This window comes from Cyprinodon tularosa, unplaced genomic scaffold, assembly GCF_016077235.1.
Source record: "Cyprinodon tularosa strain WSP-4 unplaced genomic scaffold, ASM1607723v1 ctg66, whole genome shotgun sequence".
In the NCBI taxonomy this organism is placed as follows: Eukaryota; Metazoa; Chordata; class Actinopteri; order Cyprinodontiformes; family Cyprinodontidae; genus Cyprinodon; species Cyprinodon tularosa.
The window spans coordinates 6,047,381-6,074,372 of record NW_024039407.1 but is presented as its reverse complement, the minus strand read 5'-3'; the positions used below and the strand labels follow the sequence as shown (position 1 = coordinate 6,074,372).

At 39.2% G+C, this 26,992-nt stretch overlaps 1 protein-coding gene across 1 annotated transcript; it reads right to left on the bottom strand.

Annotated features, from left to right (window-relative positions):
* Positions 1–1,938: 1,938 nt before the first annotated feature.
* nol9 (nucleolar protein 9) lies at positions 1,939–26,817 on the bottom strand. Its single transcript, XM_038309394.1, has 13 exons — positions 26,635–26,817; positions 23,642–24,158; positions 21,744–21,954; positions 14,641–14,771; positions 14,427–14,562; positions 12,256–12,352; positions 12,005–12,102; positions 9,404–9,571; positions 9,069–9,321; positions 8,876–8,990; positions 6,368–6,542; positions 2,480–2,613; positions 1,939–2,397 (listed from the first exon to the last, which is right to left on the bottom strand). Exons 2-13 carry the CDS (start codon positions 24,101–24,103, stop codon positions 2,278–2,280), a joined length of 2,100 nt encoding a protein of 699 aa, XP_038165322.1. The 5' UTR covers positions 24,104–24,158; positions 26,635–26,817; the 3' UTR covers positions 1,939–2,277.
* Between the last annotated feature and the right edge of the window lie 175 nt (positions 26,818–26,992).

Genomic DNA, 26,992 nt, shown 5'->3' with positions numbered 1-26,992 from the left:
GCTTGCAACATTTCATACTCAAGACTGTTTGTATTTGGACTTGAGTTAAGACAGTGTGACCTGAAAAAATGTAATTTGTGAAACAAGTTTTTTTTATATATATATAAAATTGTAAAAATACTGTTAAAATAGTAAAAAAAAATAAGAATATCTGAGATGATTGCAAATCTACTCTCTAATTTCCATTCCTAGATCCCTTTTTTTCAAATTGTGTTTAAAAAAAGGGCATATTTTAAAATTTCTACTTACCCAAGTGTTCTTTGATTGCATCATCAATAGAAGGAATTTTGCTCCATACCTGTATTTCAGCTGAATTTTGAGCTTCATGGTAATGGTTGTGATTACTTTCAGAAATGTGATTTGTGAAGTTCAAGCTTTGACGCTAATTCTGATATTTTGAATCGAAAAAGCTTCCTGGATGGGAAGCAAAACGTCTTCCAACTTGGAAAATAAAGTCCAGTGGTATCTTTTTTTTTTTTACTTTTTTGGAATGACTATGACCTGGATGACTGAGAATCTTCACCAGCAATCTCCTAAAAAACCTTTTTTTCCCCACAATATCATAACCAGATATTATGTGTAAAATTTCAAGTAAAAAGATTATTTCAAAACTGTTGGGAACAAGACTCTAAAATGAGTAGATATGGGAAAGGTGCAGCATTGTGAGCACTTTAGAGAATTTGAGATAATTTGGATTTAAAAATCATTCTAATTTTGTTATTTCTAATGAATAGGAAAACAATAAAGACGCTGTGTTTCTTGTTTAATGGCCCTTATGCAGCTAGGTCTCCAATCTGACTTGCATATGAAGTCTTTTGGGAAAACAGGAGCCTAACAAAAGGCCCAAAATGTATTTGTGTTCTCCCATCTTCTACAAAGGAGTGGTGAACGGTAAACAAAGAGAAGCAGTTGGGGCAGTTCAAACAGTCCACTTATATTAGCAATTCCCTGCTATGAGTGCTTGTTTCATCTGAAAGGGGAAGGTTATTTACTGAGACAAAAATAAAAGTCTCACCTTGCATCCAAAACAGACATGAAGCACTTTTCTGCATAAATATTTTAAGAGTGGTGTCCTGACTTCTTGCTTTATTGCCTTTTAAACTCTGAGGATTGTTGGTTATCATGCTGCAGTGTAAAGCAACATATAAAAACCTAAATGTCTGCTGCCCCCTTGAGGAACAAAGAGGAATGTCTTTTTTTTTCTTTTATATAAATAACTTTAATTTAGAATTCATTGGCTAATTCATTCATATATATATATATATATATATATATATATATATATATATATCAAAGTGGAACAGTTTGTAGGTGTTTCCTTGCAGCAGGAAGATTCTGGGTTCACTTCCTAGCCCAGATTCTTTCTGCATGGGGCTTGCATGTTCTACTCCTCAGTTGGGTTCTCTCTAGGGAACATGGATGGATGGCTGGAGATATGAATATATATATCACATATGTTGCTGCATGTATGCATGCTGGGTGTGAGGGATTTCTGCAGAGTCAAAGAGACAATGCAAGCGAACGTGTACTGTGGCCATTTGTCCTGCAAAGTCAATAATTTGATGTAATCAGCTGGTTTTCATTAGAATTGGGGCCATATAAATAAAGTGGAATTCTGTTCTGTCAGAAAGAGATAAGCACTGTTCCAGAAAATGCTTCAGGATGAAAACGTCGTACTTCCGGTGGTTAATTTACCAAATACCGCGTAAATGTACAAAGATCTCTGAATGTATAAATAAGTTGTCCTCTGGTTATTATAGAATAAAAAAAAAAACTGTATTATTTTGAATTGTTACCTAATCTAATAGAGAAAAAACAAACAGATGATTGGTGATCTTAGCCTCTGTAGAGAAATATCTGCTTTCAGCTGTTCGATGTGCTAACAAGCAAAATTGACACGACTGATTCAATAACACGAGGAAAAATGCTCAGCAAAAGTAGTTTTTTCTCCCCTTGTTTATTATCTGGCAGGTTTTTAAGTTTTGGAATGTGACAAACAAAAGCTAAAAGAAAGTATCATGTTAAACAGCAACGTCCATGTGATAAACAGCAGCTTCTAGCTCCTTTCCAGAGCGAACAGCTGATAACGGTTATCCGAGCGTCTGAATTCCTCGATGATGTTCACTAAGAAGATTGCAGTGAACCCCTCCTGTAGGGTCAAGGCTGTGCTGCAAACACGACTTCAGTTCTGGACATTCACAGCTTGGTGACGATCACCCCGACGCAAGACAAGTCGAGAAATGTAAAGGCGGACAAATCTAAGGCGGTGCAGCCAGGTCACTGCACTCCTTTCAGACCTGGCCTCATCAGTCCCTTGAAGACTCGGATCTTTCCTGCACCGGTGAGGTCGAAGCTGTAGTCTGTCGTGACGTACGGCGTCTCGCCTTCAATGCCGGCCTGAAACAGAGATGAAGATTTCAGTTAAAACACATACAGATGTCAGCGCGTGATGAGCATGCTGGATAAAACGGCAGCAGACCTGCGCAGTTAGGATGCATGAAGGCAGCGATATCTCCCCCAAGAGGAGACAGTTGACTTTTTTGAGGATGGAGGGATCTACAGGAGTCAGCAGGAAGTACAAACCTCGCGCCATGTCGATTCCTCGGATTACGCCTGGAAGACATTGAAAGGCAAGTTTATTATAAAACACATTTCAGTTCTATGACAATTAAAGGTGCTGAGAGTTAGAAGGAAAGCAGATTCCAGAGGCATAGAGGAGACCAATAATTAGAGAGAAGGGAATAATTATAGTAAGGCGATTATATTAAAAAAGGATAAAATTGTATAAAAAAATAATAAATAGTAAAATTGGGCCGAAAACTTAACTAATAAAATTTAGATAGCTCAGTCAAAGGCCACTAAGAATATTTTTACTACCTTGATTTAAAGGAACTTAGGGTTTTAGCACTTTTACAGTTATCTGGGAGTTTAATTCAGATTAGTATAGAATACGAATCAAAAGCTGCTTCTCCGTGTTTGGTTTATTGATTTATAGACTTGCAGAAGTATTTAAATATAATAAATAAAATAATAAATAAAAAATTTAACATTGGAAAAATCTACTTCTGCATTTAACCCATTCCCTTGGGGAGCAGTGGGCTGCCATTGTGCGGCGCCCGGGTAGCAGTGTGGGGTTAAGGGTCTTGCTCAGGGACCCAGAGTCCTAGCCTCGTGAGACCATCCTGATCTCGCGAGCTTTCAAGGTTTCACTCGCTAATCAGTCTGGAGACTCTCCGTTAAAGAAAATTTGGAGCCGTTCACCAAACGAACGTCCAATCAGCGTTGGCTTTGAGGCGGGTTGAGGTGTGACGCAACGATAAGCGCGACAGTTCAGTCTAAAGAACATGGCGGGTTCAGCCAATGAAACTAGTGTTAGCGTGGCTATCCAGCCAGTTTTATCGGAATTACACAGTATTTCTTCACTGAAAGAAGCAAACGGCAAATATCCTTTGTCGACATGTTGCTTATTTGCTAAGCTAACGAGCCTTTACCTGCAGCGGCAAGAGTAGCCTGGCTTGTGGTTGTGTTTTCGTCGTCGCTCTGTTAGTACGTCATATGCTTCGTTGATCTGATTGGTTTATTTGGCCCGTCTATCACCAACATAGGCCAATCAGCTAACCAGTATTTTCGCCCCTTCCCAAAATTACTTCAACGGAAGGTTTCCAGATGGATATCCGGAGCAAATCCAGCAAATCCATCTGGCGGAGTCAGGTTACCAGAGTGCAGGCTGTAGGGATCGAAGCGATTACTTGCTTTAAAGTTGGGTACTTATTTTAAAGTCTCTTCTCTGAGATACGGGGAGCCAGTGGAACTGGGCTGATGTTCTCCACTTTCTTAGTTCTAGTGAGGACAGAGGTAGCAGCATTCATCATCAGTGATTAATTCAGCTAAAGATTAACAAAGCAGGAATTACCGTATTTTCCAGAATATAGAGTGCACCTCACTAAATGCTGCACCCACTACATAAAAAAAAAAAATCGGGAAATGTTCGTATACAAGCCACTGATATCTACTGAATTGTCCCCCACCAAACCTGTAGGGAAGCTCTATATATCACCTCTAGAGTAGGGAGGTAGAAGAATGCTAGCTCCCTTTAGCTTGTTGGCATGCGGCTGTATAGCTTCTACAGAAAGGTGGGGCTTCGTCTGCTCTTTTTTCAGCTCTGCAGGAGTTGAGCTCAGTCTCTTCATTGGTTCGGCAGCTTTAATGCGGCAAATAAATGTCAAAATGTGTGAATTTGGGACATTTGTTCTCCATTGTGCCTGCTAGCATATTCTAAATGAAAATTATCCCCTTCTTTGATTTCCAAATTTGACTTCCAACCCCCAGTGGTTGGGAAAAATACAAACAAATGCCCCGCCTTTGTATAAGCTGCATGGTTCAAAGCGTAGGAATAGCGGCTTAAGGCTGATTTATACTCAGCAACCAGGTCGTCTGTGTGTGTGGCGCAGTGAATGCAAATATGCCCCCACCCCTTCTGCAGACACTCTGGTGCACCTCTCCATACTTGTAGGTGACCGCAGACAGGAGGCCTCTGATTGGTCAAATCTACATCCGCTCTACACAGTGCTCATTTCCTGTTTCTTACCAGCTTGTTTTGTTTGTATGACCGCCACTGTGGAAAACAACTCGTTAAGTTGGACCAGCTAGAAGAGCGAGATGCTTGAGAACGCTGGAACCATTTTCCCACCTGGATCCCCGCTCTTTTTCGCCCTCATGTCCCTCCATTGTCGCACAAACTTGCCCCCACTTCCTGGCTGCCTCGGCCGTATCTAGACCCACAGCTAGTTCCTTATTTTCCTTCCAAAGTATTAAGCCTAGCCTTAAAAGTAGACAGGGTGTCTGCCTCACAGAATAAAACTGGTAGTTAGTTCCACAGGAGAGGAGCCTGATAACTAAAAGATCTGCCTCCCATTCTACTTTTAGAAATTCCAGGAACCACTAGTAAACCTGCAGATTGAGAGCGAAGTGCTCTGTTAGGAACATAAGGAACAATAATATCGCTGATATCAGATGGAGCTTGGCCATTTAAGGCTTTATATGTGAGAAGGAGGATTTTAAATTCTATTCTTGATTTAACAGGAAGCCAATGAAGAGAAGCCAGGATAGGAGAGATATGATCTCTCTTTTTCATTTTCATTAGAACTCTGGCTGCAGCATTTTGGATCAGCTGAAGGCTTTTAACTACAGTTTGTGGACTTCCTGATAGTAAAGAATTACAATAGTCCAGCCTTGAAGTAACAAATGCATGGACTAGTTTCTCAGCATCACCCCTGGACAGGAGATTTCTAATTTTTGCAATGTTCCTCAGATGAAAGAAGGAAATTCTAGAAACCTCTTTGATATGGGGTTTAAATGACAGGTCCTGATCGAAAACAACATCAAGATTTTTTACTTTATTATCTGAAATCAGTTTAATCTCATCCAAATGAAGTGACTGGCTAATCAGCTTCTTTTTCAGAGACTCTGGTCCAAAGACTATAACTTCTGTTTTGTCTGCATTCAGAAGCAGAAAGTTAAGAGTCATCCAGGTTTTTATGTCTTCAAGACATGCCTGTAATCTATGTAATGGGTTAGCTTCATCTGGATTTATAGACAGATATAGCTGGGTATCATCAGCATAACAGTGGAAATTAATCCCATGCTGTCTAATAACTACCGATTGTGAACATATAGCTAGTAAAGAAAATTGGTCCTAGCACTGATCCCTGTGGTACTCCACAGGTAACCTTTGAGCATGACAAAGATTTATAATTTAACATGAACAAACTGAATTCGATCAGATAGGTAAGATTTAAACCAGTCTAGTGCTGTTCCTTTAATTCCAACAAAATATTCAAGTCTTTCTAAAAGAATATTATGGTCAACTGTATCAAATGCAGCACTAAGATCTAACAGGACGAGCACAGATACAAGTCCATTATCTGAGGCCATGAGAATATCATTAGTGACTTTCACCAGAGCTGTTTCAGTGCTATGATGAGCTCTAAAGCCAGACTGAAACTCTTCAAAGAGTTCATTATGATGTAAGTGATCGCAAACTTTTTGGCAACAACTTTCTCAAGAATTTTATGAAAGGAAGATTAGATATAGGTCTATAATTAACCAAGTCATCTGGATCAAGAGACGGTTTCTTAAGTAAAGGTTTAATTTCAGCAACCTTAAAAGCCTTCGGTACATATCGCTGTAACAGAGATAGATTAATCACATCTAAAATGGAGGAGATCAAAATAATGATCTATTTATTATTCCTTGCTGACCGAACTTTTCTTTTAAAGGCAAATTCAATTTAAATAGTCAGTTAAAGGAAATTTAGTACACGTTGTCAAAAGAAGGTAAAAAAAAAAAAAAAAAAAAATCAACGTACCAAACCCCACACATGGACATAGGGGTGCTTGCGACAGGATGACCGGTCCGACCTTGCTTATGATTTTTTCTGCCAAGCAGCAGAGTCCCACCAGACTAGCATTGGCAGCGTACAACATGTGGGAGGGAGCGACTTCACAGTGGATAACGCCCAAAGCCACTGATGTGTTAGGCACCTGCAAAACAATCATTAGCTGCGTTAACATTAAAACTAAACACCAAACACTGAAAGCAACAGCAGCAATAAAAAGCTATTTTTTCATTATTCTAAGATGAGCATGTGTTTGACTCTATCAACTTTGGTGCAGAGAAGATGAAAAAGTAATAGTAATGGTGTAACTTATAGGGATGGGAATCGAAAACTGGTTCCTTTTCAAACCGGTTCCGTGTGTTCCAATATCATGGCATCGTTTGGCAGCTCGCTTAATGATTCTCTTCCAGGCAGCACCAGAGCCTAGCGCTGGGCAGCATGACTTACGTCACGTTTTTTACACAAGTTACGCACACAGCATTCATTAAGCAAGTACGACGTGAACAGGGGCAAGTCTAGAAAAGCAAAACAAAAGCGGTCAAAGCGATTAAAGTTTGGCTTCATTTTAAGGAAGAGAAAGATGGCAACACAGGCATCCTACAGCATAAGGCAAGTTAAATTCAAGACTTTTTAATGCCACTTGAAATAAAAATTTAAGACCAAATTCACAAGAAACACAAGAAAAACCTGCTTGCGACAACTTAACCCAAAGGTTTATTTTAACATAAACCACTGCACTAATGTTTCAGATTTTGAAAAGCTTCCCAAACAGGAAGAAAGCTAAAAACACACAAATGACAATTTTAACTATTATTTAACTGAATTCACAAACTTTGTTTTGGCAGGGAACAAAACAAATCAGTTTTAAAGCCACAACATAACCAGTGCTAAGTCTTTTTTGCAGCTATTTTTCTTTGTATCGTTTTCTTAGTCTGTTTGATTTGGTGATAAGTGGAGGCGTTGCGGAGACAAGGGTGGAACTAAACTGAGAAATACCGGCTGTTTCTCTGTAACTCCATTTTGACGCTTTGTGTTTCGCGATTCGCATGTGCGACTCCACTGCCTTAATTCCCATCGTTCTGAGCTTGAATGACTTCTTGCACAAAATCCACTGAGCTTCATGTATGTTCCCTGGTTTTAACCATAGAGGATACTCTTGGCTGGAGACAATTTTCCAGACAAAAACTAAATGGTGCATCTCCCAAATGTCCCGGCCGCAACAACGCTTTTATTGGTTCCGCTATCGGGACGGAACCAATAATGGCAAGCCGTTATTTTTTTCAAAAAAAAAAAAAAAAAAAGGTAAATTTTAATGTTGTATTTAGAATACAAAAATAAATCATAATAAAAATAATCCTTTTTATGATGTTTTAAAAATCAAGACCTACGAAAGACTGATTTAAGACATTTTAATACCAATTAAGGCCTTAGTTTTATTTTGAAGAATTCAATGCCTTTTAAGGCTTTTTAAGGATCCGCGGGAATCCTGCTACAAGGCGCTTTGCAATCATTGCAAAGTGGTGATTACATCCGTGGGAGGAAATACATCAAACATGCAGAAACACCTGCGCTCACAAGATGGCATACATTTTAACAAATGCCGTGTTTTTGATGCTTCCGGACAGAAGCTAAAGTTATGACCAGCATGGAAGGCAGCTCTGTTGTTAAGTAGCTAGTTTATATCACTGGCTGTGCTTAATGTGGGTCCTAGTGAATCAGATGCCATTTCTGGAAATAAACCTATTTTCTACCTTTCTTTGGGGTTATTAAGGGAGTGTGTGTTTCTCGTTACTCCAGCCCTTCATTGCTAGCATTTTTAATTAGAACTACTGATAGCTGGAATTCTTACATGATTCTAGCTGTAAAAAATGTAAATCTAAAAGAGTCATTTTTTCTTAGAATAAGTGCATTTTATCCTGAATTGAGGAGATAAATGAGACACTTTGCCAATGAAACAAGACAATTTACATTTGAAATAAGAAAAATCAATTGCATTGTCTTATTTCAAGTGTAAAAAATTGGCAAACTATCTTATTTACCTGTTCAAATTAAGGGTAAATACACTTGATTTAAGACATTTTTACTTAATTTCAGATTGTTTTTGCAGGGATGGATGAACCGAAACATGCTACGAAATGGCTCCGCAGATCAGGGAGCGAGAGAAAGGTGACGCTCATTTATTTAAATCAGGGGGAGATGAGTTTATTTCCCGAAATTGTACAGTAATGGTTTTTTTATTAAACGGATGCCTTCTCCATTAGATTTAGATGACTGTGAGGAGACGGGTGGCCTGGCTGGCTCAGAGGCTGGCAGCTCCCGTTCACTGCCTTCTGTTTTCGCCGAGGCAGGCAGATATAGAACGTCCCAGGCGAAGGTAGACGAATGTCACCGAGCACTCACCAAGTTCATTGTTTCACAGAATCGATAAGGGAATCGGAATAGTGAAAATCTTATCAATTCCCAACCCTAGTAACTTACCTGGTATGGGGTGAGGGTATGTAGGGGTCTCACTGGTCCAGGGTCAGGAGACTGTAGCTGACTCAAGTAGCCCAGCAGAGACAGCTCTCTGTGCTCATTGGAACGCTGGTGTGTTCTGTTAAATACATCAAACCGGGTCACCAACAAGCTACCATATCAAGCCCAGAGTCTTTCAGGTTAATACTGAACTCACGCTGTCCCTTGGCGCCCCACGTTTAGGAACTCTGACTGCACGCTGAGGTGGGTGTACGCTCTGGGAGGGCAGTGGCTCTCTGTGAACTCGTCCAGGGCGGTCTGAGCGGGCGGGTGTGTCTGATAGCCCTGCGCCGTCCTCAGAAACTCCGGAGTGAGGGAGGGAAACTGGGTGGTGCTTCCGTGACTGAGCTGGACGACGTGAGTGACTGGGAGGAAGCGGATCAGATCCACCAACAGCTGGAGTCCAAACCCTGCAGACAGACAGACATCTTTTAGCAGAGCTTAACTCCCTCGAGGTGTTTGCTTCCGCCACAGTGAGGAGTCTGGACTGACCTTTGACCCAGCCTGCAGTGTTAATGATGACGGGCATTTCTCTGTTCTGTGGACGTCTGCGCCATAAGGACTTGAGAGAATCCAGGTAGTGGTCCAGGTCTGTCTCGCATGAAGGCTGGCCGTAGTAGATCATGTGGTCTGGGGTGATTTGGTGAGTGAATGGAGGACCTGAAAGGCAGCATGGGGTGAGTCTACAACTAAACAGCACCAGGTGGAGGTTTTTAAGTTACATCAAGAACCATTGTTATTTATTAATCTGCATATTCTTCTATATACGGTCCTAAAAAAAAAAAAAATCAAAGTTTTTCTTTCCTTCATCTTAGAACATCACTGTTTAAAATCAACCTTTATGAGGCCGTTTCAGACACACTGCTTTACAGAGTCTGCTGCTTCATCTTTGATGCTTTCTGATGGAGGTCAGAAGGGTCAGAAAAGGGCTTCATAAACTGATAGGCATTAGGAGGAACTACTCTCTTTATCTTGCACAATGTGGGATGAAATCAAAGTTTGTTTTTTGTTTCTATTTACCGTATTTTCACGACCATAAGGCGCACCGTACTAAAAGGCGCAGTCTCAGTTATGTGTGCCATTACTGTATTTAACACACATAAGGCGCACCGGACTATAGGGCGCGTGTTTTATATACCGGTACATGTCATCTACTACGTTTAAATACCTCTACTGCGTATTTAAAAATAGAGCGGGAGCAAAACTGAGTATGATTGTGCTTTATTCATGTATTTATTACAAAGTATTAATCAAACCCATCAAAGTCCTCATCCTCTGTTTCTGAATTAAACAGCTGCGCTAAATCAGACATGCCAATTTCCCCTTCTTCGCTGTCAGAGTCACTTTCCGTGCCGCGCGGCTCCTCGGAAATGATGCCGGCTTTTGCGAAAGCTTGAACAACAGAGCCAGCAGACACGTTAGTCCAAGCATCTACAATCCATCCGCAAACGGTGGCGTAACTTGCCCGGCGCTGCCTTCCACTTTTCGTGAAACTGTGGTCTCCGTCTGTCATCTATCGCTCCCACGCCGCTCGCAGCCTTACTTTGAACGGCCGGTTCACACCGATGTCGAGCAGTGGAAGTTCCTTTGTCAGACCCCCCGGATAACAGCGTTCATTTGTTTCACCGTGTTTTTCACATCGGCTGTGAGATGGGCACGCATGGAGTCACATATTAACAGCGATGGTGATGCGTGAAAAAAAAACCATGGTCTCCTTACATACACCTCCCTCAGCCACGCTTTCATCATCTCCTCATCCATCCAGCCCTTTTCATTTGCCTTAATAACGACTCCAGCTGGAAAAGTCTCTTTAGGCAAAGTCTTTCTCTTAAAAATCACCATAGGCGGCAGTTTCTGTCCATTTGCGTGGCAGCCAGTCCACGCCTACACTTCCCCCTATAACGTTCTCATGGTGGTCTCAACAACGTCCGCAGTAACAACACACATAGGACGCACTGCACTATAGGGCACGCAGCACATTTTGAGGGAAAAAAAGACGTTTATATGCACATTATAGTCGTGAAAATATGGTAAATAAAGCTAGGGAACACCAACATCAGGCACCTCAGTGGCATTTCTGGATTCACCAGATACTTTAAAGGTGTATAGTCTGTGAAGAGTTTCATCACCTCCTCCCACAGCTACACCCTTTGGGAGCTATTTTAGTCTCATCCGAGCCCAATTTGACAAACTGCCGGCCCACATCGCTGCCCGGATGTTCTACCAGGACAACACACGGCTGAGGCTCTCTCTGATTGGTTGTCGTAGAGCAGAAAAAATTTGAATTTTCCAACTAAAGCATCACCAGCTTGTGAAGCACCTATGATGATGATGACATCTTCATGAAGTGCTGCTCTTGCAGGACCTCGTGATTCGCTTCAAACAAAAACTTTGCGTCTAAACTGGATTCTTCTGCCGCTTAAAGCGCATTCGGTGTAAAAACAGCTCAACACTATGGGGTTAGTTTGTGAAAATAGTTCAACTGGATGAGGAAACTTTTTAGAATTACAATGGAATTATGCAGATAACCTGAATTCAGAAACAATATTTTTAAAGGAATTTACCTCCTTTGCACTTATACATGAGGGAAGCACTGCAAAGAAGTGAATCCTGCACAGTTAAGACCCATCGTTTCTCAAAGACGAGTCAAAACATTGTTACCAGCTAAACTACTTTGCTATATCTAGTAACTTTTTCTTGAAAAAAAGCAACTAGCAATAAATCTAGCGACTTGTTGGAGACTTTGGTAACAACGTGAAAGCATGAGTTTATGGTGCGATCACTGACGGGGAGTCAGATGCAGCAGCTGCAGCCTGTTTATGCAATAATTGAACATCAGTCATGCTGGAAGCTGCCAACGATGCCCTCTGAATTAATAAGTTGGATATAAATAGAAGATTTTGAATATTTTTTTCTTTGCACCTGTTGCACTAACATAGATATCTGCATTTATTTCACACACAACGTCATCCATTGTGTCTCTGCTAAGTCTTTAAGGTAAATTGGATTTATTACTGATTATTTATCTAGTCTTAGTTGGGTTCATTAGAGAATCAATCATCACTAAACATCAAGCTGAAAAAAAAATCTCACCCAGAAGTGGTTCTTTGACGGTCAACAACGACAAGCAACCAGCCGGGGTGAATTCTGTTTGACCAAGATCTCCTTCCAAATAATCCACACTGGAAGTACTGCGATAAACAACAAGACGGACATAGTGTTATTCTTTCATATCGGACATGTTAACATCAGAAAACACAATAAGCAGCTTACTCGCTTAAAAAAAAAAATTCAAAATGGTTTAAAAAAAGGAAAGAAGCAAAGTATGGGTTGTGGGAACTCACTGATTCAGTAACGTATTGATGAGGATCCGGATAAATGTTGATTTTCCAACATTTTTGATCCCACACACCAGAATAACCGCACTGCCATCGAAGTCTCCTAATAAACAAAAACCCAAAGGACACGATTACAGCAAGTTTCAGGCCAAGAAGTAAAAAAAAAAAGCAACAAATTTGATTGAGGAACTGTTTTCATTGTCAAGAGGGGGGAAAAAAATGGATCCCATTAAAATCATAAACAATTTTGATCATTATGTATCAATATTAATAGGGGGCAAGTAGGTCATGTGACAGTGACAGCAAAGGACTTTGGGCATTTATGTCATGGCGTCAAAATTTGGGGATGCATACAAGATACAATATGGGGGAAAAACACTTGGCCTTATAAAGCAAGATTATAATTTTATATCAATATCGGATCGGTGGATCCTTGGTAAAACTGACAAATTGTATGGAAGAACATTTTAACGCAGAGTAGTGACCTAAAGAAAAAGAAAGAAATAACCTCTGATTACCAAAAAAAGTATACATTTATAGGTAGTAGTCATTATCTATAAATTGGAATCAGAGTCCTGGAGTGGCCTGTTAGTCTGTTTGTGATACCTTTGAAAATAAATCTTTATAAAGACATCAACCAGTGTTTCCCATTAACGAACGAGACTGTGGCTCTCGTTTGGGCCGCCACAGTCTGATATAGACACACAGAGAGAGAAAACGACAACAACAAAAAGATCTGTCAGTTTATCAGACCATTCCACAGCTGTACTTTCATACTGCCTGTAACCCAGCGCCATAGAGAGACAAATTGTTTACGGCCATAACCAAGCGACAGGAAGAATGTGCACCATGCTCATAGATGGTCAGTGGCGGTTCTACTCCTCGGGTGAAACCCACTCCAAGCGCCAGTTATGTAGGTGCAAAAAGAGGAAAAGGTGCATTGCGGTATATACAGTGCAATATATATATATATTTATTTATTTATGAATTCAATTATTGAAGACAACAACTATCACCCTAAAGATGCTTTGCTAATGCTACTAGCCAGTCTCATGAGCCAGGATTTCCTGAAAAGTAGCCAATCACAGGCTGTTTACTTTCTCAGCTTCTTTCCAAGTGACAAAAGTAGAGATGCACGATATAATCGGCCCCCTATCGGTATTGGCCTTAAAACTGAATATCGGACATCGGCCACCCCACCGTTATTTAACCCGATATTTGATCAGCTTCTGAGTTTCGAAAGTCTAAAAAAATTAAATAAATACTACTTCTTCATCTTCCTCAAAAACTTCTTTTTTACAGACTTAAAAACTTCTAAAGATGAAGGAAAATCCCCCGAAAATTCACGAAATTTTGCCATATTTTTATATGTTGATATATTGACGCGGTATCGATCTATTTTACTAACAAAATCTCACAAGAATTTGCAAAATATCACGAGAGTTTGTAACAGAACGATGAAATTTCACGAGATTTTGAAAGTAAAATAGATTGATACCGCGTTTTTAAAAATCTATTTGATACCAGCATATGAAAATATATTTGAGTATATTATTTTTCAAAGTGTCAGAAATGGATAATAAAACTGCTATTTTCAATGACTACTTATTTTTGTCCAGTTTTAACATCGGTATCGATATCGGTTATCGGCTACATGAGTTTTAAAATATCGGCATATCGGATATTGGCCAAAATCCCAATATCGTGCATCCCTAGACAAAAGTTGACAGGAGCCACAGAAACAGGTCCAGATGATTGGTTCAGTGACAGATGAAGAGTTAAACAGGTGAGTTTTACGAGAAAGGTAAGCATTGATACGCACCGAGTGTATTGACCTGAAAGGCCATGTATCGTATCTCAAATTAAGCTAACCCTTGGGCTAAAAGTTAAGCAGCATTGCTTTAAGCTAACATTTTTGAATCAAAGTGTTATTTTTTGAGGGTCTACTGTCATATTCAAACCTTCAGCATTAGGTTACTGATAGCTTTAAGGGGAAAACCGTACAATTAAAGGTAAAAACAGTCTGTTTGGATTTAATCCATGTTTTCTATTTACTGATGGATTAACTGGAATAAACACACTTTTTAACAGCACTATAACTAATACCAAATAATTTAATTCCCTAGACTAATCTGTGTTCAGAAGTGTGTTGGTGTGTCTAGAGTGTCGGTGCTCACCTCTGCAGGCATTCACAACAGCACCAAGAGCTTCTCTGCAGCTCCTGGATGTTTTCAGTCCCTCGATGGAGCTGGCTAAAGGAATCACACCCAGACCGTTCAGCGGCGTGTCAAGAACCGCAGACATGAGTTCACTCTATGTTTTTAAAAGAAAGAATAAGTCAAACTTGATATTTGAAAATCCCATTTCATGAGCATTAGGCAACATTCCTACCATGGCGGGGCTGAACAGTTCACCAAGATGACTAAAGCTCGACAGGAAACGTGTCAGAGGAGACTCCAGAGGATCCAGTAGGATGATGGAGGAGGTCGGCGTTACCTTTTTTACCAACTTCTTCCTGGACACTGCAGATAGAAACAAATTTCCAATATAGAGAAACCAAAACCATCGCAGAGTTGAGTGAGCCTCATAATAAAACTTCCAGACTCAGAGATGCAACAACAAATGTTCTTGAGCAGAACCTGAGTGGAGGTGTCTGCAACCTTTAAAACCCAAACAGACATTTTACCCCAAGTCTGGCTGAATAAAAGCTGTTCAGAATATTACACAACCTTTTAGGGGTGTAAATCACATCCATCATGGCGATTCGATTCAGTATCGATTTCCTGACCCAACGATTCGATTATTTTCGATACTCAAGAAAACACCACGATTCGATTAATCTTTTTTTTTACACCTTACAGGCTAAACAAAGTTTCAAGTTTGAAATAAATCAATGAAAGCTGTAATATCATTATGCATTTTCTTTAGAAACAACAGCAAATAACAGAAGTAGAAAAGTTGCATCAAAAAATACTGCAAAAAATACTGCACAATATCAGTGTAATGAGTTCAATGCAATACCTCGGCTCCAGAGAAACTGTCCAACATATTTTTTTAGAATGTAATAAATATACTCAGGAAAGAGAGATGTTGCATAGAGAGTTAGACAGGAATAAAAAATAAATTACATTTAAGGTAATTGTTTCAAAGGTAATCTGGGGATGTAGTTTTTGGTAGTATTTTTAATTTTCTAAGAAGAACGGGTATTTTAGGGAGAATGTACAGGTGCTGGTCATAAAATTAGAATATCATGAAAAAGTAGATTGATTTCAGTAATTCCATTTAAAAAGTGAAACTTGTATATTATATTCATACATTACATACAAACTCATATATTTCAGATGTTTATTTTGTTTAATTTTGATGATTACAAATGACAACAAATCGGTGCAAATAACATAAAATAATTTGGAGCCGCAACAGTTGGTCAGCTTTTGCATAACAAAGTGTGTAAAAGTTTTGACAGCAGCTGCAATGTACTCTAAAATGAACTGTGTATGATCTAAGCTAACATCAGCTCCATTGTTTACAGGTGCTGGTCATAAAATTAGAATATCATGAAAAAGTAGATTGATTTCAGTAATTCCATTTAAAAAGTGAAACTTGTATATTATATTCATACATTACATACAAACTCATATATTTCAGATGTTTATTTTGTTTAATTTTGATGATTACAATTGACAACAAATGAAAATCTCAAATTCATCATATCAGAAAATTAGAATATTACTGAAGACCAATAAAAACAAAGGATTTATAGAAATGTTGGCCAACTGAAAAGTATGAACATGAAAAGTATGAGCATGTACAGCACTCAGTATTTAGTTGGGCCTCCTTTGGCCTGTATTACTGCAGCAATGCGGCGTGGCATGGAGTCGATCAGTCTGTGGCACTGCTCAGGTGTTATGATAGCCCAGGTTGCTCTAATAGTGGCTTTTAGCTCTTCTGAATTGTTGGGTCTGGTGTATTGCATCTTCTTCTTCACAATACCCCATAGATTTTCTATGGGGTTAAGGTCAGGAGAGTTTGCTGGCCAATTAAGAACAGGGATACCATGGTCCTTCAACCAGGTACTGGTAGCTTTGGCACTGTGTGCAGGTGCCAAGTCCTGTTGGAAAATGAAATCTGCATCTCCAAAAAGTTGGTCAGCTGCAGGAAGCATGAAGTGCTCTAAAACTTCCTGGTATGTGGCTGCGTTGACCCTGGACCTCAGAAAACACAATGGACCAACACCAGCAGATGACATGGCACCCCAAACCATCACTGACTGTGGAAACTTTACACTGGACTTCAAGCAACGTGGATGAAGTGCCTCTCTTCTTTTCCTCCAGACTCTGGGACCTTGATTTCCAAAGGAAATGCAAAATTTACTTTCATCAGAGAACATGACTTTGGACCACTCACCAGCAGTCCAGTCCTGTTTCTCTTTAGCCCAGGCAAGACGCTTCTGACGCTGTCTGTGGTTCAAGAGTGGCTTGACACAAGGAATGCGACAGCAGAAACCCATGTCTTTCATACGTCTGTGTGTGGGGGTTCTTGAAGCACTCACTCCAGCTGCAGTCCACTCTTTGTGAATCTCCCCCACATTTTTGAATGGGTTTTGTTTCACAATCCTCTCCAGGGTGCGGTTATCTCTCTTGCTTGTACACTTTTTTCGACCACATCTTTTCCTTCCCTTCGCCTCTCTATTAATGTGCTTGGACACTGAGCTCTGTGAACAGCCAGCCTCTTTAGCGATGACCTTTTGTGTCTTGCCCTCCTTGTGCAAGGTGTCGATGGTCGTCTTTTGGACAACTGTCAAGTCAGCAGTCTTCCCCATGATTGTGTAGCCTATAGAACTAGACTGAAAGACCATTTAAAGGCTTTTGCAGGTGGTTTGAGTTAATTAGCTGATTAGAGTGTGGCACCAGGGGCCATCAATTTTGAACCTTTTCACAATATTCTAATTTTCTGATATGATGAATTTGAGATTTTCATTTGTTGTCATTTGTAATCATCAAAATTAAACAAAATAAACATCTGAAATATATGAGTTTGTATGTAATGTATGAATATAATATACAAGTTTCACTTTTTAAATGGAATTACTGAAATCAATCTACTTTTTCATGATATTCTAATTTTATGACCAGCACCTGTAATAGTTTGTCTGGTCCATACTCCATTCTGGAAGGTGGCGGTAATGCACCTATAAGTTGTTTGCCAACCGCCATTAAAAAAAGAAGAAGAAGAAGGCTCCAGAGTGTCGACGTCACCGCCCCCTTGAGAGACGCTCCGCTGCTCCTCTCCCAAATTGCAGCTGACCGCAAACAGTGCACCAGACAGCAGGCCGGCTTGTTTTGTTTTTATGACCGAAATTGCAGAAAAAAACTCGTGAAGTTTGACCCGCTAGAAGAGCTAAGTGCGCGACAAAACGCTGGGACCCTTTTTCCACCTGGATCTCCGCTCTCTTTGGCCCTCATGTCCCTCCGTCGTCGGACTAAACTCGTCCCCACTTCCTCGCCGCCTCGGCCGTATCTAGACCCAGTGTGTAGCTCAGACCACGCTTCAATACTGAGCATAATTTAAAAATGTCTGTGTGAAGCTTGCTGCAACACACTGCTGTGAGAGTATAACCAGGAAGCGAGGTAGGAGGGCAAAATAGGTTTAGCGCCACCGCAGCACGGGAGGGAGAATTACGCCCAGGAGCAAATGGATAAAAATAGACGGAGGGGAAAAAAAACATGAATCGATTCTCTTGCGGACGTGTCGATGCATCGGATCGTCGGCTTTTGGATCGATGCATCGATACAAAACGTTTATTATTTACACCCCTACACCCTTTTAATAAAACGGGTTATTATTGTTGTTCAATATCGACTGTGGAAAATCTGCTTCCATTTCAATCAACAACAGATTATTTGTATTTTTTGCTTTAAAACAATGAAAATTCATGTTTCACAAAGAACAAGCAATGATTTTCTTCTATTTAGATTAGATTAGATTCAACTTTATTGTCATTGCACATGTACAGGTACCAGGCAACGAAATGCAGTTTAGGTCTAACCAGAAGTGCAATAGCAGCAGGTGCAGGATAAATAATGGTTCTATAAATACAGGACATGGGTTTTCTACTGAATGAGTATAGAGATGAATACTATTATAAATAATGCATATAATATATAGATCACTAGTGTTATGAACTAAATTTACAGCTGGATATGTACTGAATATAATATACAGATGGATATAACTATAAAAAAAAAGGTTTTTACAGTTATGTAGAAACTTCTATAGGATATAACTTGATGTAAAAATAAAAACAAAAGAAAAAGAACATTTCATTTCCAAGTTATTGATGAGAGAAATAGATTTAAAATATATTTCTGGTTCTTTTAATTTAATTTTGTCTTAAAACTCCAGTCAAACATTCTTTAAACAAGTCATTAAAGCTTCCCAGTATGCTGTATGCCACATTATTATGGAGGACTAAGAGAGTCACTTTAAAAACGGATGAAATAATTATATCATCAAACTACTAAAATGCAAATTATATTGCTACGTTCACACCGGACACAGCAGGAGCAGCAAAATCGCATCTGCTGCTTCATTTTTGATGCTTGTACCAGTTTAGTTTAGCAAAGCTGCTCCAGCTGCGCGGTGCTAAAGTGTGTCTGACGCGCGTTGGGCGGAGCTTCACTATCCTTTCTCTGCCTTGCAGCTATATTTGCTGTGATCAGTGGGAATAAAGTAGTTTTAATATGTTTTTAAGTGAGAAAATCGACCTGAAAACTTAATCAGTGCAGTCAGTTCATCAAGATTACCATCCTGCCTTCCAATATTATTTCTGTCGGAGCCGCTCAGACCCCCACATACCAGCGGTGCGCTGTCAGTAGGAAAACCATTCAAGAGCACTCTGGCCCGGTCGCCTCCTCGCGGTTCGCCGCAGCGGCTGGAAGGTGGTTTTCATGTACATAATCCAAACTGCAGGCACCAGGATAATAAAAGTGAACACGCTTTGTTGGCAAGTTTCAGTATTTTAAGTTAATTTAGGCGTCAAACTGTTTCAGAGGAGTGATCATAGCGCTCTGTATCATCAGCGATGTGTCTGTCTCCCCGCCAGCTCCCAGATCAGCGTCTCTGATTGGTTGATGCGGCGCGTTGAGCAGCAAAAGTTTAATTTTTCCATCTCGAGCAGCAGCGCGTTTGCGGCGCGTCACGCGCGTCAGATGCTTAAACGCGCCCGATGCGCTGCTTCAGCTGCTCAGACGTGCTGCGGGACCTTTTGCTGCGCCTTGATGCACGTCAACCATTGACTTTGCATGTAAACTCGCTGCTTCTGCTGCCCCCGGTGTGAACGTAGCATATCTTTTAATCCTTATTATATCTACTGCAATTCAAAAATGAATTTAAAAATCATATTTCTAAATGGATATTTAAAAACAATATATAATCTGATTAATCGCACATTTTAAAATGTAATTCCTTTTTCCATTTCCAACTTGCATTTGCATTTTTTACTCGACCGTCTCCATCTACCTTTTCCGTGACCCTTCTGGACTTTTAGCACAATGAAAACCAGCTCAACCAATCACAGTTTAGTAATTTTAAACATGCCCAAAACGTCCTGACGTACTTACCGTAAGTCGACGTATGCCAGCGTGTTTCAGCGTACTCATAACTTATCCAACATGCATTTTTGCCAGATTTTCCGTACGTCAGGCATCAGATGGTTTAAATTATCAAGGTGTGACAGGGGCTTTATGTAGTGTGTAGGGCTGGGTGTTTTCGCCAAAGATCAATTCGATTTTGATTAATTAAGTTCTAAATCGATTAATTTCGATTCGATCCGTTTTGCAATAATGAAAGTGGTTCAACTGCGTTTCAAAATTCTGATGTATTTTATTTTTTCCTGTCATATTAAACACAAAGTGCAAAAATCAGACAGTTTTAACTTGAGATATAAACAAAAAAGTCTCATAAGTGCGAAACGTTTGTGAAAAGGTGAAGCCTCACTCACTCAGACATGCATGATGTAGGGTAAATCCAAGAGTTTCAATTAAATCCGTGTTAGGTTGGAGTTTTGTGGCTGACGCGTGTTCCAGGATCCAAAAAAAAAAACAATAGCCTCCACTGACGTCACGTTTTGCCTTTTTTATTTTAAAACAAAGGCGATAACAAAAAAAACGAACGTGTACAAAAATATACCTCTTAAACTTTCACAAAACTAAAATCTGAGGTTCCACAGAGTAATAATATATGCATGGCTCAAGCAAAACACGGTCAGAAAACCGTGAGCCACCAACCTTCCTCCTCCCGTGTCTGTTTACAACGGTTACCTTACTGGGCACCTGGCGCAGAAAAATGATGTCATCAAAAGGCACACTAAGCAACGTCCTGTAAATATTTTAAATTAACATTTTTTAACTTGTATGTATTTTTAAATCAAATTATTATTGTCACTCATTAATGTAAATGAAATATCAAATTCTCATAATACAAATAATTTCAAACTATACATAAAACAGGCATATGGCGCCTACACATGAGCTGCATTATCTTCACTGCACAAATTATATTTGCAGCGTTGTCTGTAACAACTACAGGGTGTTTGCTGGTCAGCCTCCATTTGTTAAAGGTACACTATGCAACCGGTGTTGATTTTCCAGCGAGGCTCCCCCCAGAGGGCGAAAGTAAAAGTGCACTGTCGTAAATATGCTCAGCTGTTCTCCTGGTTTCTCCGTCAAGCCAGGCGCAGTTGTTTTGAGCTTCGCAGACAGGCGAACGCAATGAATCACCATGTCTACTGCGGTAAGTAACTATTTTGTTCCAATTTTCGAGTTTGAAAATTTTGCATGTTTTCATACATTATTTGTTATGCAAGTGTCTTTCACTGGGGGTGTGTAGCAGTTCTCGCCGTAAAGCAAGACCGACTCTCGCGATGCACGAGACTTCTGAGCCTGTGGGTGCGGGCCGAGGGCTCCTGCAATTGCAAGTACGGTATTTCCCCCACAGACCACCAGGGCGGCCGAGAAAACCTTTGTTCGACCTGAAATGACTCATTTAATCATCCAAAACGTTATGGAACACATTAATTAACTGAAAAATGTTGCATAGTGTGCCTTTAATGTCTTCAGTAAACCTATTGGCTATATTTGCAGCTGTCTGGCTTGAAGTCATCTTGAGAGCATCTTTCCTGCTCATTTGAATGTGAACGTCATGAACTAATCGATCTCATTCCCTAGACATCGATTTTGCAAAACTGTAAAGGAATCTATTCAAAATCGATTAAATAAATTCTTTCATCCAGCCCTAGTAGTGCGATTGAAATCTATTGCCTCTGAGCTTTCGAAAAAGCTTTTTAAAAAACATTGATTAAAGCTTTTTTTACTGATTAAAACAGTTTTCAAAGTTTAATTTCTGGATTGTGTTTTTTTCCCCCCACATCTGTCTTTGCTTGCTTCAATAATGCATCAAAGTTCACCCCATAGACCAGGAGAGCTGCAGCTTACCATGTGAAAGATAATCTTGAAGGATGTTGGAAGCCTCTGTTTTGTCATCTCTGATGTAATCGGCGTGTCCCAGCGCTCGGATGGTGAGCGGGCAGTGGGAGGCAGGGGAGAAGAGGGGGTATGACTTCTGACCCTCGTCGATGGTGAACCCCATCACTTCAACGCGACCATACAAACAGGTCAAAACGCACTTCCCACGGAAGCACAGTGTCTGCAAGGAAATCAGGTTCGAATAAATATTGACGATTGTATTCCAGGGTTCCTACAGCATAAGGCAAGTTAAATTCAAGACTTTTTAGACTTTTTAATGCCACTTGAAATAAAAATTTAAGACCAAATTCACAAGAAACACAAGAAAAACCTGCTTGCGACAACTTAACCCAAAGGTTTATTTTAACATAAACCACTGCACTAATGTTTCAGATTTTTGAAAAGCTTCCCATACAGGAAGAAAGCTAAAAACACACAAATGACAGATATATTTGAACAATTATTTAACTGAATTCACAAACTTTGTTTTAGCAGGGAACAAAACAAATCAGTTTTAAAGCCCCAACATAACCAGTGCTAAGTCTTTTTTGCAGCTATTTCTCTTTGTATGGTTTTCTTAGTATGTTTGATTTGGTGATAAGTGGAGGCGTTGCAGAGACAAGGGTGGAACTAAACTGAGAAATACCGGCTGTTTCTCTCCATTTTGACGCTTTGTGTTTCGCATGTGCGACTCCACTGCCTTAATTCCCATCGTTCCGAGCTTGAATGACTTCTTGCTAGGGATGCACGATATAATTGGCCCCCTATCGGTATCGGCCTTAAAACTGAATATCGGACATCGGCCACCCCACCGATATTTAACCCGATATTTGATCAGCCTCTGAGTTTCTAAAGTCTAAAAAAATAAAAAAAATACTACTTCTTCTTCTTCCTCAAAAACTTCTTTTTTTACAGACTTAAAAACTTCTAAAGACGAGGGAAAAAATATTGATACATTAGAATATCACAATATCCTTATATGCTGATATATTGCCATTTAAAAACACCATATCAATCTCTTTTACTAATGAAATGTTGCTATATGTCATCGTTATGCTACGAAATCCCCGAAAATTTACAAAATGTTGCCATATTTTTATATGTTGATATATTGACGCGGTATCTATCTATTTTACTAACAAAATCTCACAAGAATTTGCAAAATATCACGAGAGTTTGTAACAGAACAATGAAATTTCACGAGATTTTGAAAGTAAAATAGATCGATACCGCGTTTTTAAAAATCAATTTGATATAAGCATATGAAAATATATTTGAGTATATTATTTTTCAAAGTGTCAGAAATGGATAACAAAACTGCTATTTTCAATGACTACTTATTTTTGTCCAGCTTTAACATCGGTATCGATATCGGTTATCGGCTACATGAGTTTTAAAATGTCGGCATAGCGGATATCGGCCAAAATCCCAATATCGTGCATCCCTACTTCTTGCACGAAATCCACTGAGCCTCATGTATGTTCCCTGGTTTTAGCCATGGAGAAAACTCTTGGCTGGAGCCAATTTTCGTTACATTACTTGCTAATGTTTTCCCAAATGTCCCGGCCGCAACAACGCTTTTATTGGTTCCGCGGGAAGGAACTAATAATGGGGAGCCGTTTTTTTTTTTTTTATAAAAATTCAAATTGTAACGTTTTTTTTAGATTACAAACAAAAATCGTAATAAAAATGATCCTATTTATGTTGTTTTAAAAATTAAGACCTACGAAAGACTGATTTAAGACATTTTTAATACCAATTAAGGCCTTAGTTTTATTTTTAAGAATTCAATGCCTTTTAAGACTTTTTAAGGACCCGCAGGAACTCTGTATTAGTTTGAAAATCAGGGATTGTCGGGTGAAGAATACCTGATTTTTCTGCATGATCAACACCGCCCGGTTCTGTTGGTGGCTTCTTTGTGCATAGTGATGAAGAGCCTCCCCCTCCAGTCTCCCGCCTTGGACTTCTGTATCTTCCGACGACTCCGTGCCGTTAGCGTGAACTGATCCTGAACTCTCCCTCCAATCCTGAAGATCCTGTTTCTCGTCCTCCGGGGGAAACGTGGAGCAGCCATTGGCTTGAGGGCTAGTTTTGTCAATTCCAGATTCAGGAGAGGATTTCTTGTTTTCAGAAACAGTTTTTGCTTTCTTTTTCAGCCTCTTCACAGAGGGTTTCTTCTTCACAGACACCTGGTGCTCCTTTATCATCTTAACCATGACAGGACTGGAGTTCAGATCCGAAGGCTTGGTGGAAGGTCTGCAGCGTTTACTCCGTACGTCTTTCCATTTCTGAGATTTACCTTTTACCTGTGCGGTTTTGTTCACCTTCATGATCGTACAAACAACATGCAGTAATCCGGTGCAAAGTCAAACCAATAAGTGGAACCTGTAGAGATATATGTGAGTTATTTACCAAAGAATATAGATCAAACCAACTCTGAAAAAAGACTTGAGCTTTCTTTCTAATTCTTATTCTCTTAAATCTATATATTCCACAGTAAACAAGCATGTGACCTAAAAAAAAAACAACAACAAATTTCTCTATACTGGTCTTAATAAGCAGCGTTTCTTTTGTTTTTTAGCTTTTATACGGGTATACAGAGGGATTGTTTACAGAAAACAGGCTTAATTCAGGCTTAGTTGACCAAGTCAGGCTTATTTTGAGGTCATCTCCTAAAAGGCCGTCATGCACTAAACTTTTTATGTATTTTTTTTTCTATTTTGGGTGCATACATAGCGTATTCATAATGACCCCAGAACTTATGTCGAATGACAACTTTGTTGCATAAGTTTGGCTGTCGTTCATTGTCATTGCACTGTCAGGAGTACAAAGCAACGAAAATGTGGTATGCATCTATTACAGGTGTATGTACAAGCAAAAAGTAATAGGAACGGTAAAAAGTTTTGTATAAATATAAATATGGGAGCTACATGCACAGATTATACATAATATACAGGACTGTTAGGAAAAGGATTATATATGTATTAGCAGGTTTATAATATAAGATAAATAATGGCAGGTAAAATTTACAGATTATATACAGATTCTGTAAAACTCTGTGTTTTACAGAAAGAATTGAACGTGTTTAGCCAAGTTTGAAGATGTTTCGCTTACCATCCAGGAAGCTTTTTAAATTCAAAATGTCAGGAATAGCGTTGAGTTTGAGGGTTTATACAGTCGCCCAACAGAGGCTTGTTTTTGTTTTGAAAACATGCTAATTGAAACGGAAGAAGGGGTGCACCCATTTGTAATGGGGATCGTTTGGCTTCTTTTGTTAGACTGCAATGCCCCATACCCATCTAAGTGTCTGAAAGGTCGGTCAACGGGGATTGTCGGACTGGCTGAAGAGACGAGGTCCTCCACTCTCCCTTGCAGGGGGAGGGGCTGCTGTACAAAAGCTTAAAATCAAGGCTATTCCTGACATTTTGAATTTAAAAAGTACCGAAGAGGATTAGGCCCACTTGAAAAAAAAAAAAGTTAACTGATTTTTACATTTTATTTTAGTTTAATATAGGAAAATATAACATAAAAACTTTTTTTATTGTGAGAATTCAGTCAGAATTCAGAGATTAAAGTCAGAATCCTGAGAAAAAAGTCAGAATTCTGACTTTTTTTCCCCCATACTAAACTGAAATAAAATTTTAAAATCTGTTAACTTTTTTTTTTTCCACTGGCCCTAATCTTCTTCCGTAAAAAAGCTTCCTGGATGGGAAGTGAAACGTGGGACCTGAAACTGTCAAATATAGTCCAGTTCTTTCAATGATTACGCTACAGACCTAGTCATACTTAAAAAAAAAAAAAAAAAAAAAACGCGTTTTATCTGCCATTATGGGATTCAGTTTGAAGAATTTCCAATAAGAAAAACAGAAACATTACATAATTTACTATATTTTTCCATCTTCATGTTTGTGAACAACATATCCAAACCTCAATGGTGGAAATGTTGGCCAAACCAAACTGGCTATGAGTTATTCAAAGATGACCCTTTTCAACAGACTGATAGCAAGGGCAGATTAACGATTCACATTCCATCAAAATTGGACAATATTTTCAGATGAAACCTAACACTATTTTTTTAATTCAATAAAGAATGTAAACTGAATAGACTTTTTGTTCCAAAGGTGAATATTATCTGCTCATCTCAGTTTTGCTAAATATATGAGCACTTGCAAGTAAACAACTACAAATTCGTTTTGACAAAAAAAGCATATAATTCAACCAGATCAATGGCTGAACATTAAATCATACTTAATTTTGAATTGCATCTTTTCAAGTAATTTATTATTAACAGAGACATAAATGACTTAAAAAAAACTAACTTAAATCTACATTTACAATCATTGTATCACTTCAGTTATTTTGATTCCATTTTAGACAGATGTATTTGTTCTGTGGTGGAATTGACGTATATATTCCTAAATAGCAGGTAAATAGTGACCATGGGCTGATCAATCCGGTTTCCATCAGCTTTTCTAAACCTTGCAGCTATCATGTCCCAGATTTAGCTCCCTTTCTATTTCCCTTTATCTTGTACTCTAAATTGAACCTATTAAATCAAATATCTTTATTACTGATTCCCAGCCACTCCAAACTCCAAATTAAAGTTACCAAACATGTTACAAATCAGACCAAGTTAGCCTCAGTTAGCTTAGTTAGAAAACAGCAAAGGGGTGAGATGAACGCAAACTAGCTCTAATTATTTCTCTTAAATAAAAGTGCTTTAGACTGTGCGTTTAAGAAACACCCCAAGTGTAGAATTTCACGTGAACCGATTGTTACCATTATTACGAGACTGCAGCCTTTGCAAAGAAATAGCACTAGCCTACTGCTAACGCTATCCAAATACAAAAGGAAAACTTACCACCCGCTTCGGTGAACACTATATAAAGCTATGGCGAGCACGCTTTTTACGTCTACCAACTACACAGCGTTTGAAATACATAAATGTGAGTAAAAGTAATGAATTAGTTATGCTAGTTAGCCGACAGGCTAACTTGCGTGTGTGAATCGCAAACTAGCAGACCTATCATGCTGGATAAAAGGCGCTGTTGCGATTGGTTGTCAAGGAACCAAGCAAAAGTGACGTAAAAACATGACCGACAAAAAACTTTCACGGAGAGATTTTATTTAAGAAGCTTTTATGTTTAAACAAGTAAACCAAATATATCAAAAATAAATAGGCACTAAATCACTCTTGAAAACGTTGACACATTCATTGA